Genomic DNA, 12526 nt, shown 5'->3' with positions numbered 1-12526 from the left:
ACCAAGTAGGACTCGGTTCCCCTCGTTCGTACCAAAGAGCCGTTCAAAAGAATCGGCTCGTTCGCGACCGACACATCACTAGTAAAGGTCCTTCATAGACTATAGCATTCATCTGTTTGCATCTTACAATTGATTTATTACTACAAAAACAGTATGTCATTTCACTGTACAGTATTTCATCTGACATCCTGTTCTTGTTTATCTGATTCTATATACATGTGTATAGACTCCTGCATTGACTTGTCACTTACAACATTCTCTGCATTATTTAGATTACTCTATTTATTTGATCTGCATTTCTTGCACATTGGTCTTGCACTATTTTATTCTACTCTGTTTCTTCGTGCAAACTGTTTCTTCTATTTATTTTTAAATTTGTTTTATTGTTATGTTGCATTGTTGGAGGAGCCAGGGACTTCAGATGAGAGCTACTGTGCATCTGACAATAAAGCCTTTGAGTCTTTGAAGGAGCCCTTAGAGGTCTCTATTGGAGGCGTTCTCACCTGCGCTGCGGTAGCTCAGGTCTCCCAGGATCTTGTCTCCCACTTTGCGTAGTTTCCACTGGGAGCGGAGGCGCAGCAGCTCAGAGTTGAAGTCCCTCTGCCTCCTGTTCTCCTGGTTCTCTGCTACTGACTTGCTGAGCTTCTCTGCTCCCTTCAGGAGGAGCTGCGCTGCCGCGCCCAATAACTTCTTTTTACTGATCAGCTGGAACACCTGGGGGGTCTGCACAAAGCAAGGAAAGCTGTTGTGCATTGGAAGTCATTATGTAGAAAATAAACCGGTTTTCTCTTCACTATAATGCTTTTATCAATCTAGATTGTTTTGGTGTGAAACTAGATGGAACAAAAAAACAAACATATGAACAGTCAACAGTCAACGAGTGAACACGCACTTCGTGTCCATGAGTAGATGCACGCTTCATTCTGCATAGTGATACAATTGGTGGATACATACATATGAGAAGCAAACGAGCAATGTCTATTATCAGAAATCATGACTTGATTACTTCAGATAGTCTAAATAACACATTGTGAGCAGAATTATGTAGGACCAAACTACGTCCACCAACCACTGTGCAAGTGAGTCCATTTCCAATTTAATGGAAAGAAAGCAATATCTAGATTGATAAAAAGCACTTCATGTGAATATATATACTTTTGAATTTGGGGTGAACTGCCCCTTTAAATGATAGCAGTGATAATGATATTCTCCCGTTGACCTTGTTAGCTGCTGGGTCCTGAGACACTGGGTCTAAAGCCATGTACTTCTTCTCTTTCACCACGCTGAGCACGTCGTGCAGCACACACATCTCCGTCAGGGCGCTGCGCAGGTTGTTACGCACCGAGTCCCAGGGCCAGAGAGACGGCTGGAACTTCACTGTGCCTGTGGGAGGGAAACACAAATCAACTTTTCATCTAAGAAAAACTCCATCTATGTGACTGAAGCATTGCTAACTGATAACAGGAAAGTGCTACAGAGAGACTTAACGTACCACCTTAAAGATCAGTGACCATGGAGCGGAAAATGTGAGGAAACCTTATTATGGAAAAGTCAACTTGCAACTGGTCCTGCATTTTAGGTTCAAGCTTATTATATACAAAAAATAACTGAATTCACAACATCTCTAATGCAATATTCAGCTCATATTTTCCTCTAAATGTATAGAATTCCCTGATATTGCCTGGTGTACCCTTTATTCAACCCAATGAGTTGATTTGTATCTGAAGCACATTTCAACAGAGTGTAACAGTGATGATCAGTCTTGGCTGTGACACAGCTGCTCTGCTTTCTCTGAGCATACGTTACCTTCCTCTTCCTCGATCTCCTGCTTGTTCCAATCGCGGTCCCTGGGTTCACCTTCGACCTCATCCTCCTCTGAGTCAGATCCCTGGCTGAAGTCTATTCTTTGTGCCAACTTCGCCAGGTTCTGGGACATGGAGAGAGGAGGGACGTATGTTTCTGTTCCATCGAGGGCCACTTCCTGCACCTGCTTCTCACAGGTAGACTCGATGCTGACCGTCACTGCTGGACCCCCTGACATGATGACTGGCTGATAAGAGGGAGACAAGCAGAGAGACTCAATCATCAACTGTCAGAGACACTGTAGAGAACAGGACATGTAGGACATTCAGCTGAGTGGATCCCTGCATTTGACATCTTCTAAAGCCAGTCTGAAAAAAAGTAGACACTTCATAAATGTTTACTAGTATGGCTTTTAATACTTGATGGTTTATTTGTCCGAGTGGTTAAAAGTAACCAAGTAAATGTACTCAAGTACTCTTAATTACACATTTTAAGTACGTGTGCTTAACTTGAATATTCTACTTTTTACTGCACTACTTTTGTCTGTAAGGATTGTAAGATTCGATTGCAGTAGGACATTATGTAGTGCTGCATGTTTACAGTTCTGTTTACTTACTATGGTTATTTCTAAATAACCAGATAGCTGTATAAATAACTTACCGATTATTACTCTCCAACAGCATTTGATTGTGTATTGCTGCTTCTAGGTAGCAAGCCTTGCTAGCGTTAGCCACTTGCTAATCTCAATGGACAAATGGAAGAACCAGAGCTCAAAAGAAGTGAAAGAACGACAACATTATTCGTGTAATTCTTACCTCTAGTATGCACTGAAGTACATAAAGGTGTTTCACTAGAGTTGAATATTGTTTCCAGCAGCGAAGTGAAAGGTTTACTCTTCGCTCTCCACCATAGACTGTATATAAAGCTCTCCACACAGAACCGACTGCACTCTGCTGCCCCCTGGCGTTACTCCAATGGTTATCTTCTTCTTCTTCTATTCGTTTTTTGGCGGATTGCAAACAACTTAAAAAGGTGCATACCGCCACCTACTGTACATGAGTATGAATCATCATATCATACCAACTCTTTAACCTATGATCTAATCAAAATAAATAAATAAATCAACAAAAAACATGAAATAAATAAAACAAAAATCGATGTTCTTTCCTTTTTATCCTTAATTATTTTTCCTACCCCAGTTTCACTCAAGAATGTAAACAGTGCCTTTCTGGTAGCTCTTACTCCCTCTCCTTTTGTTCCCAAAACACCAACCACACTCCATTCCCTCTCTGCCTCTAAAACTTTAGCCTTTAGATTTTCTCTTTCCGCTTTATAGATGTCACAATGTAACAAGATATGTTCCATATCTTCTTTTACTCCACAGTTCCCACACTTGTCACTGTCACTTTTCCCCATGACATACAGCATACCATTCAAAGCCGTGTGATTTATTCTGAGTCTAGTGATTGTGATTTCCTCCCTTCTGTTTCTTTCTTTATAAATATGAATTGTAATTGTCTTTTGCACTTTGTGATAGTCTTTGCCTTTCTGGTCTTTCTCCCACCTTTTCTGCCAGATCTCCATCCCTTTTTTCTTAATTACTGCTTTTCCTTCTCCTTTTCCAAGTTGAACTGGTAATGTGATTTCCTTTTGAAGTGCACTTTTTGCTCATTTATCAGCACACTCGTTCCCTTTCACCCCCTCATGTGCAGGCACCCAGCAGAACTGCAGATCTATGCCACCTCTGTGAAGTCTTAACAGGCTATGATTCAGTTCTATGAGAATGTCTTCTCTGACAGTTGTTGTTGATTGTATGCTTTTTAATATGGACAATGAATCTGTGCACATCACCACCCTATCTGGTCTGACCTCTTCAACCCACTGTAATCCTATTATTACTGCCAGCATTTCTGCTGTGTACACTGATAATTGATCAGACGCTCTTTTTGAAATCGATATTTTAAAGTCTGGGATGTATATACCAACTCCAACACACTCTTCCTTGTTCTTAGAACCCTCTGTCTACATTTGTAGGTAATTGTAGTACTTTTCATTCAGATACATACTTGTTTTAATTCCCACTTCATTTATTTGCCACTCTTTTTTCCTTTCTACAATACTCATATCTATGTTAGCTTCTGGGAAAAGCCATGGAGGAACACTACTAAATGGGGTTGCTTTGGCAAACGTGACATTCTCCACTCCATATGCCCTCGTTCTCTCCTTACTCGTCCAGCCAAACCCACGTCCCTGGAACTTTGCATATTCCCTGCAATCCTGTAATATTCTGTTTGTAATATTTTCTTCTCCACTTCCTTGTAACCTGACCCAGTATGACAGAGCAAGTTTCTCTCTTCTGATCTCCAGAGGTGTCTCTCCTGCTTCTATCAGAACTGCATTGATAGGGGATGACTTTATCGCTCCAATACACAACCGCAATGCTTTATATTGTATTCTATCCATTTTTAAAAGTGATGTTTTTGCTGCTGCTCCATACACTATACAACCATAGTCTATTGTGGACCTCATAATTGATCTGTAAATGTCTATTAATGCTTGTTTGTCTGCGCCCCAGTTGCATCCAGCTACAGCTCGCAATACATTTAATACATTTTTGCATTTTGTTTCCACTTGATTAATATGCATTTTCCATGTATATTTGCTATCAAACCACAGTCCTAGGTATTTGAACTCATTCACCTTTGTCATTGGATGATCATATAGTGTTAGCTGTTGGCCATCAATCTTGCGTTTGTTTGTGAATACCATGTAGCATGACTTGCTTTCTGACATTTTGAATCCCCAGTTATATGACCACCTCTCCACTTTTTTAATCGCTCTACCTATATTCTCCATTACGTATGGGGCATGTCTTCCCCTCATCCAAATAGCCCCATCATCTGCGTATAGAGCCGATTGGATGCATGTGTCTAAGCATGTCAATATATCATTAATTATGATGTTAAATAATATTGGACTGACTGCACTCCCTTGGGGGATACCATTTTCTATTTCAAAATAGTTGGAAATATCTGCTCCAACCTTTACTCTAAATGTCCTGTCTGTTAAAAAGGCCCTTACCCAATTGTACATTCTCCCTCCAATACCCATTCTACTCAATTTGATCAGTAACCCATCCCTCCACATAGAGTCATACGCCTTTTCAATGTCAAAGTACACTATTGCCATTATCTCTTTCATTTTCAATGTTTTTTCCACATCATTACTCACTCTTACTAAAGCATCTATTGTGGACCGCCCTTTACGAAATCCGCTCTGAAAACTACTCAGCAGCCCTTTCTGCTCCAGTACATGTGAGAGCCTATACGGACAATGATCTTTTCCATCCATTTACATAGGTGTGATGTAAGAGCTATTGGTCTGTAGTTACTAGGGTTAGCTGTATCTTTCCCTGGCTTATTGAATGGTAGCACGACTGCTGTTTTCCACAAACTTGGCATATGTCCTTTTCTCCAGATTGTATTGAAAAGACTCAGCACCATTGTCATAGTTTCCATAGGTAACTGTCTAAACATAGCATAACATAGCTGGTCTTGTCCTGGGGCTGTATATCCTGTACCTTGTAAGGCTATTTTGAGTTCTGACATTGTAAATTCCATTTAAAAAGGGGAGTGATTTGTAAAATATCCATAAAGAAAAAGTACATCTGTTTCAGTTCTGTTTCGTATATGACGAAACAGAACTGTAAACAGATGTACTTTTTCATACTGTGTGGCTCGCTCACTCGTGCCACACAGACACAATGAAACACCCAGAAGTAGGCTACTTGTACTGTACTGTAGCAGCATATCATTTTCGAATCAATCATTTTTCAAATTACGAATTTCACATATATAAAAAAAACGGACAGACAGACAGACATAGCCTATAGATAGATAGATACTTCATTCATCCCAAATTGTGAAATGTGTGGAAACAAGTATAAACATAATAGCATGAAATAAAAATGAAAGCAATAGACAGGAATATATGCATATACAGTAGAAAGGACACAATGAATATTATTGTGGAGGAAACTTCTGTGTGGTAATGCATGGAGTCACCGACTCAGGAAGGAGACATGGTGAGAGTTGGAGCTTTGATGTCAAACACTGATGGGTTTATTCAGAGTATTCGGCCGGAGGTTTCACATCACAAATCAAAGAGTCAGAGGTTCTGACTACACGGTAGAGTTGCCACGTCAATTCTGAAGAGCCTCTCTGATGCGGCTTTCACACCGGCGCTTTTCCCTTTCTAGCTCCTCGCGAGAGCTTTTCTGGTTCAGCTCCCGTTTCCCTTTTCAGCTCCCGCTCTGTTCACACTGCCCAGAGCTGCCGCTGCTGCGTCATGACGTCACAGTTTACGTCGCTGATTTTCTCCCACAACAACAACGGGCCGGGGACTGCATCGGGTCGATGATCGTGTTGCTTTTAATCATACGAAGCCAGATTAAATTAAATAACGACTTCTCCAACCTTATACTTTTCTCCAGAGTGCCGTGGTTCATTGTTTATTAATGTGTTTCAGCGGCATTTACCGACCGCTGCAGTGGCTGCTCTTCCACGGGAGTCTATTCTCCCGTTAGCTCCGGGTTAGCTCACACGGCTCTAAAGTATTCACTGTCTGACTGTCACACAAGCAGCTGATACATATCCCCAGTTCCCCTTAAGTGAATGTGTGTCAGTCTGAATTGACGCTGTTTGGTGTCAGTCTGAATTGACGCTGTTTGGCATCACAACGCTGTTATGAAAGTTTCTCTGGTATAACATGGGTGATGTTAGCATAGCAACCGAAGCTAAACTGACTACTTGCTAAGCCGTTTCCTATAGGCACATTTTACCGGCGTATATTTCATTATGATTCTACTTCTGATAGTCGGACATGACAACCTGTACAGCCCATGTATCTCCACAATGATCAATAACAGCGAACGAATGGTCAAAGTAAGGTTTCCTGCACGCCTCGACGTAAGCGACGCCGCGTCATAGCTCCGAAGCTCTTGCCTCTGGACCGACAATTTTTTGGAGCTGGAAGTGAACCGCATTCCGGAGCTATGACGCGCCGCCGCTGCGGTGTGAACAGGAAAAACCGGCGCTTTTCAGGCTCTAGCTCCCAGCAGGAGCTGGAAAAGTGCCGGTGTGAAAGGGGTATGATACCCCTTTCAGAGGCTCTCTCTATGCTAGACCTTTTAACTGGTTCACAGAGAGAAATCAACATCTCTGAAGGAGTAGACTAAACACTGAATTTGTGTCCGACACTTCACATCCTAGAGCCCACAAACACCGATAAAGAAGTGCCTCAGTGTTCCCACAACAATTACCCTTCGTGCCAGTCAAGTTGACCGGTCACACACTGGTGACAACAACACATATGGCACCAAGGCCTTTCCTTAAAGGAGATAACACGTCACAGAGCAAAAGGTTAGATATCTAGAAGAATTATTCCTTAACAGTTCCTCTCTTTTTATCATTTTTGATAACCTTAAAACATTAGTCTAATAATTCTGGTCAATACTTAAATCAATAGGCGTCTTCAGATTCGAGTGTGGTCTCACCTTACATTCAATTACATCACAAAGTAGAGTAAGATTGAAACATTCAATCACAATGATTGATACAGGCAATCATAATAGGAACAATTATCTCTCATCAGTGTTTGGAGCATCTTTTGTCAATAAGTACAATAATAAACACACATAAAACACAGATACATAATAGCAAAATATTTGTTTTAAACTAATATCTTTTATCATTTTAAACCATTAGTTAATGTCATTTATCAAACTATAAAATCAAAACCAGAAACAGCTTAAAGATTTGCTTTAGCAATCACTAGTCAAAAGCATTTAAAACTTAGGATCATAAGAGATCCAGCTAAGGCATAAACTTCACAGTGGTGATTTGATCAATCTGTAATCGGCAAAGTTGCAGTGTCTTCAATTTTAGGATTACTTTACGTTTACTTCATTACGCTTTAGTCAAGAGTAAGGCACTTAGTCTTAGTAAAATCAATACATTCATTTTAGTCAAGTACATTGTTCAAAATCTGAAAAGGAAAAGTTAGGCAAATATTCAAAGACTTTTGTAAAAACCTGGAAAGGAAGGATTAAACATTCTTAAAACTTTAATTCATACATTTGTAAATGCTACAACTGATCTGTACCAAATTAAGTCTATCAATTATTCTTATTAGCCATACTTACCTGAACATCTACTTATGGTACTTGGAAAGGGTTCTTCTGTGTTTATCTAATGTTGAATATAGAATATCAATTTCTTTAAATGATACTTCTCTAATTTGAGGATCAAATATGCTACATAATTGTTATATGAATTATAAATATTTGTTTTGGGCCAAAACTGAAATTAATCCAGTACTTGAAACATCATTTTAGGTCTGACCTGTGCATGGGTAATACATTACAGAGTAGTGTTGTTAAGCCTGAGTGCTGGACGATTAAGGATATTAACATTATCTGTTATAATATTAGAAATATCTTATTATTCAATACCTTATAATCTGAGAATATTTATTTATTAATTTTGTTTAGTGTGAAAATGTAATCTGATCTGACTAAATATATTTATTACCACTATTTAACACATGTCTGGTCATTGGAAATATAAAAAACAATCATTAATTGTACATCTTTAAACATCTGGACATTCAATTCAAAGTTCATCTTTGTACGAGAGCTGGAAGAACATGTCCGTCAGGCTTCCTGACTCGTTCTCCTCCTCCCTTTATGACACCGAGTGTCTGGTGTGTAAAGGCATCCTGATACTGTAGATTAGCACTGAGGTGCTGATTGGCTCAAACTCTTCTTCATCAGAGCGCCATATTTCAACCCCCCAATTGCTCTGCTTTTGTGTGGCTCATTCAGTGAGCACTGTAGCTGATCCCCCAGTGAGACGGAGGCTCATCTGCCTGTATTCCTTCTGCTATCTGCTTGAGAGAAGTGCAACTGCGTATTCCTGATGCATCCAGGTGTCCCCCCCGTGATGGGAGAGGTTAGGAAGACATCAAACTCCTCCAAGAAACATGGAACCTTGTATTATAGAAGCCTCTGAAAGCCCTCGCTCGTCCTGCAGGGTTGTCTGCTAGAGCCGACCGAGCAGAAAGATGAAGAGAAGAACCCCCTCTTATCAGAAAGGTGAAGAGAAGCATCCCCTCTTATCATAAAGGTGAAGAGAAGCATCCCATCTCGAACGACCTCGTGCTTCCTTGCACATGGCTGGGGGTGCTCTCTGCACCCGGAGAGTGTGACCCTCTCTCTCTGACCCTTGGCCTTGAGAGCTGTCCTAGTTATTGGGTTAACACTTGATAGGGATGTTTTTCTGAGTGAAGACAACTCAAAGTAATGGATTAGCACATTATCATTTAATTACAAAAATAGGATAGGCCCCTCAGAATTATTTGGTAGCCTTCCTGACACATGCACATTATTATTTTGAAGGTTTGTGTTAGTCATTGAACATGCAAGAATCATATACTCATCAGTCCATAGCAGAGAAATGTTATTGTAAGTTAAAGGTGAGCTAGTCCCTGTGGATATAACCCCTTCTCAATGATTCTAAATGTATATTAATTCACCATTTACCTTTTGATAAAATATTAGTTTATCAGAAATATGTTGTCTCTTCCATAAAACATAGGTTTGAGAAATAAATTACCCAATATAAAATCAATTACTCAATATAATTGACTCTTCCCTCCCTTTTCTTACATATGGTACATATGAAATAATAACTTAGGAGTCTATTTAAACATGGTATAGTTTATAATCTATTAATCGAGAAGACTCAGTATCACCTGTGTGCAGCTTACAAAAAACCATTGTGATAAACATATATTATGCAGGAAATTGATACATTTGTTGAAGAACAAAGCATATCTGATTTGGGAGGAAAAGTTTCATCCCTTTAACATCTGAGTTATTACTGAAGGCATAGCCTGAATGATATTGGGTGTCTGAGGGTGTCATTACTGAGAAATGTCAAACAAAATCAAAACCTTACATTTGAAAACAGGTTTGCATTCCTCCACTTAAGGAGACGTTATCATTGGAAACAATAAAAGCTAATTGTTTTGATGTAGAATCTATACATTGAATCGTTAGAGCAGAACAGAATGGTTGTATTGTAGCCTGAGTTTCGTGCAGCCTTTAGTTTTACTAGGTGGAAACATTGTCTATATAATGTGAATACATGTAGAACTAGACATTAAGAGACCCCTGACATTAGGCCTATTTGAACAATAGTAGGGGCTTTTACCAGCTCGCCAACTTACAGGCATCCTCTGCATAGCAGTATGAATAGCCTTAAAAACAACCCACTCTGCGGTAACGAGAATCATGTATCTGAACCAAATGCCCTAAGTGAAGCCGTTAGTCTCATCTGACTGACCCAAGGGTTGGTGCTGGTGTGACAGGGAGGCTTCCAAGTGTTCATAGCAGATGTCATGCTTTCAGTTCATGGCTCGGTGGGGGGAGCAGACCCATGTGAGACAGTATCAACGGCTGTAATGTTCAGTTTGAGGAGTGTCATTCTCTCTGGGAGCAGGAAATGGTGTCCATTCTCCGACCAGACCATTAATGTCATGTAGAGCAGCCATAGCATCTCTGTGACTGCACTCAGCCGGACTGCAGCAGGGCAGAACTGGGTGACTTTTAGTGAAGCCGTCCAAGGCCATAGACAAAATGGAACCACGTACTAACAAAAGGGACACAAGGTCATCAATGTCTCTCTTTACCTTTAGCCTAATTGTAAAACAAATTAGTGGAAGAAATGTGGAACCCTAATCCATCATCATGTGAAATTTAGAGTTAATTTAAATAATTACTTATGGGTTGAAGTCAAATTAACATTAACATTAGAACTAAAGTCAGTCAAAATTGGACTTGCACGGATCAGAATCTAATCAATACACCATTTTCCCAGCTCTGTAATGAAAAGGATATCAAAATTAGGTACATTACAGGAGTGTTAAAACATCCAAACATGCACACTTATCTTATTCTAGTAGAGATTAGAGGACAGGTCTAATGTTGTGAACAAAATGATCAAGTCAAGTTATTTTTATTTATTTTATCTTATGTACCACATTTAATTTAATAATTAATCTGAAATTACTAATAACTTTGAAGAAGGCAACAATTTACAATGTGGATAAGGTGATTACTTATCCAAAGTGTGTGGGTGTGTGTGGGTGTGTGAACAGCTTGTCTGCCCAAGGTTAAAACATTAGGGACAGCAGTGAGAATGTTATGAGAAACAATTTGTTGCTTAGACTGAACTCGAAAGAAGCTAGACTGGAACATTTTAAATAAATCAAAACACTTGTACATTAATGAAATACATTTGACATTTAGCTTGAGCTGGGTTCAATACTTTCTTTATGGTATTTAAATTGGGCTCAAGTAGAACCTTTACATGGATTTGGCTTGCAACACAAAGTGATACCGATCTCTGTCTGTTATGATTTGAAAGTCTCATGATTTAAAGTGTAGGGCTGTGAAGGAGAGGCCCTTGGAAAACATCTACTTTTTTAACTGTAATTACTTATTGTAAAGAGATTGCAACATTATACTTTTAAAAGAATTGCTCAATTCATTTAACACATTTATTATGCACACTGTAATGAAAACGTTAACAAATATATTGATCCTGGCTTATCCAGCGACCTTTACTCTTTTGTTCATAAGCTCGGTTTCAGAAAACTTGTCAGTAGTTTAACAACTATTATAATTGTAGTAATGTCTATGGAGACCAATTGGTTGATACGAGAAATCATTTGAAGCAGTTTAATAAAGAATGTTAAACTATATTTAAAACTGTAATTAAAACTTCAACTTATATTAATTATCTGAATCCAGTGGCCAGTTGGAATAGATAATCAACAAAGTTTCCATTTTGCAGCAACAGCGCAAAACGTTTCAACAATAATTTGTATTATGTCTGAGTCAAGTTCTGTCTTATCAGCTTTGTTTCGGAATGTGTTCAATACATTACGTTTTTTTTTCATTATTACCATACAATACATAGATTTAAGAATAAATGAAACAAATAATACAACATTGACCTAAAACAGCAGACAGATTTTGCAACCCTGACCTCCTCAGGCAGGTCTTTACGACCAGCAGTGATGCCTCTGAGGGTCTCAGGGTGCAAGACGGGGCATAGGGTTTATAAAAGGTCACAAACATATCTTAACATACCAGCAATACAATTTAAGAATGTATTCTTAAAGTAATATAATCTTCTCTTCTTCTTACACCTACAGCGCACACCCTGAACAGTGTGCTCCTTGTTTACATGTTCCTCTGCACACTCAGATGCAGGCCATAAAAACACTCTTTTGCTATTTATTTTCATTTTGCAGCACATTTATACTACCAGAATTTTGCAAAACACTATATATTATTTATTTTTCTCAAGTCATTTACTTTTGGTGAGTTAACTAAAGCTTAGTTTATTTTACCCTGGCTATGGACTGATTCATTATTAGTTGTTACAAAACATGCACAAGACGGCGGTTAGTACAAACCAATATAGACCCCCCGATACAAACAATCAGACAAACAAACATGATGAACTCGTAATAAACACCAGTGCGTCAGCAAAGTTCATCCAGCTCAATTTAGTCCGGATTAAAGAGGTTTCAGAGGGGGTAGGGATATGATCTCTCCCCAATGGGGAACCCAGTGGGGCACCTTGACTCGCGC

General features: G+C 39.2%; 1 protein-coding gene across 2 annotated transcripts in view; it reads right to left on the bottom strand.

The window, feature by feature from the left end:
• Window positions 1–2765, bottom strand: part of med17 (mediator complex subunit 17) — a 21758-nt gene extending 18993 nt beyond the window's left edge. For both annotated transcript variants that reach the window (XM_034132805.1, XM_034132806.1), the window contains exons 1-4: window positions 2619–2765; window positions 1807–2050; window positions 1220–1383; window positions 504–723 (exon numbers count right to left, since the gene is read on the bottom strand). In XM_034132805.1, the coding sequence (XP_033988696.1) occupies window positions 504–723; window positions 1220–1383; window positions 1807–2041 (619 nt within the window). In that variant the 5' untranslated portion in view covers window positions 2042–2050; window positions 2619–2765. The remainder of the gene's footprint in view (window positions 1–503; window positions 724–1219; window positions 1384–1806; window positions 2051–2618) is intronic.
• Window positions 2766–12526: the final 9761 nt, after the last annotated feature.

Source organism: Trematomus bernacchii, unplaced genomic scaffold, assembly GCF_902827165.1.
Source record: "Trematomus bernacchii unplaced genomic scaffold, fTreBer1.1, whole genome shotgun sequence".
NCBI classification, from domain to species: domain Eukaryota; kingdom Metazoa; phylum Chordata; class Actinopteri; order Perciformes; family Nototheniidae; genus Trematomus; species Trematomus bernacchii.
This window is presented reverse-complemented; position numbering and strand designations above follow the sequence as displayed.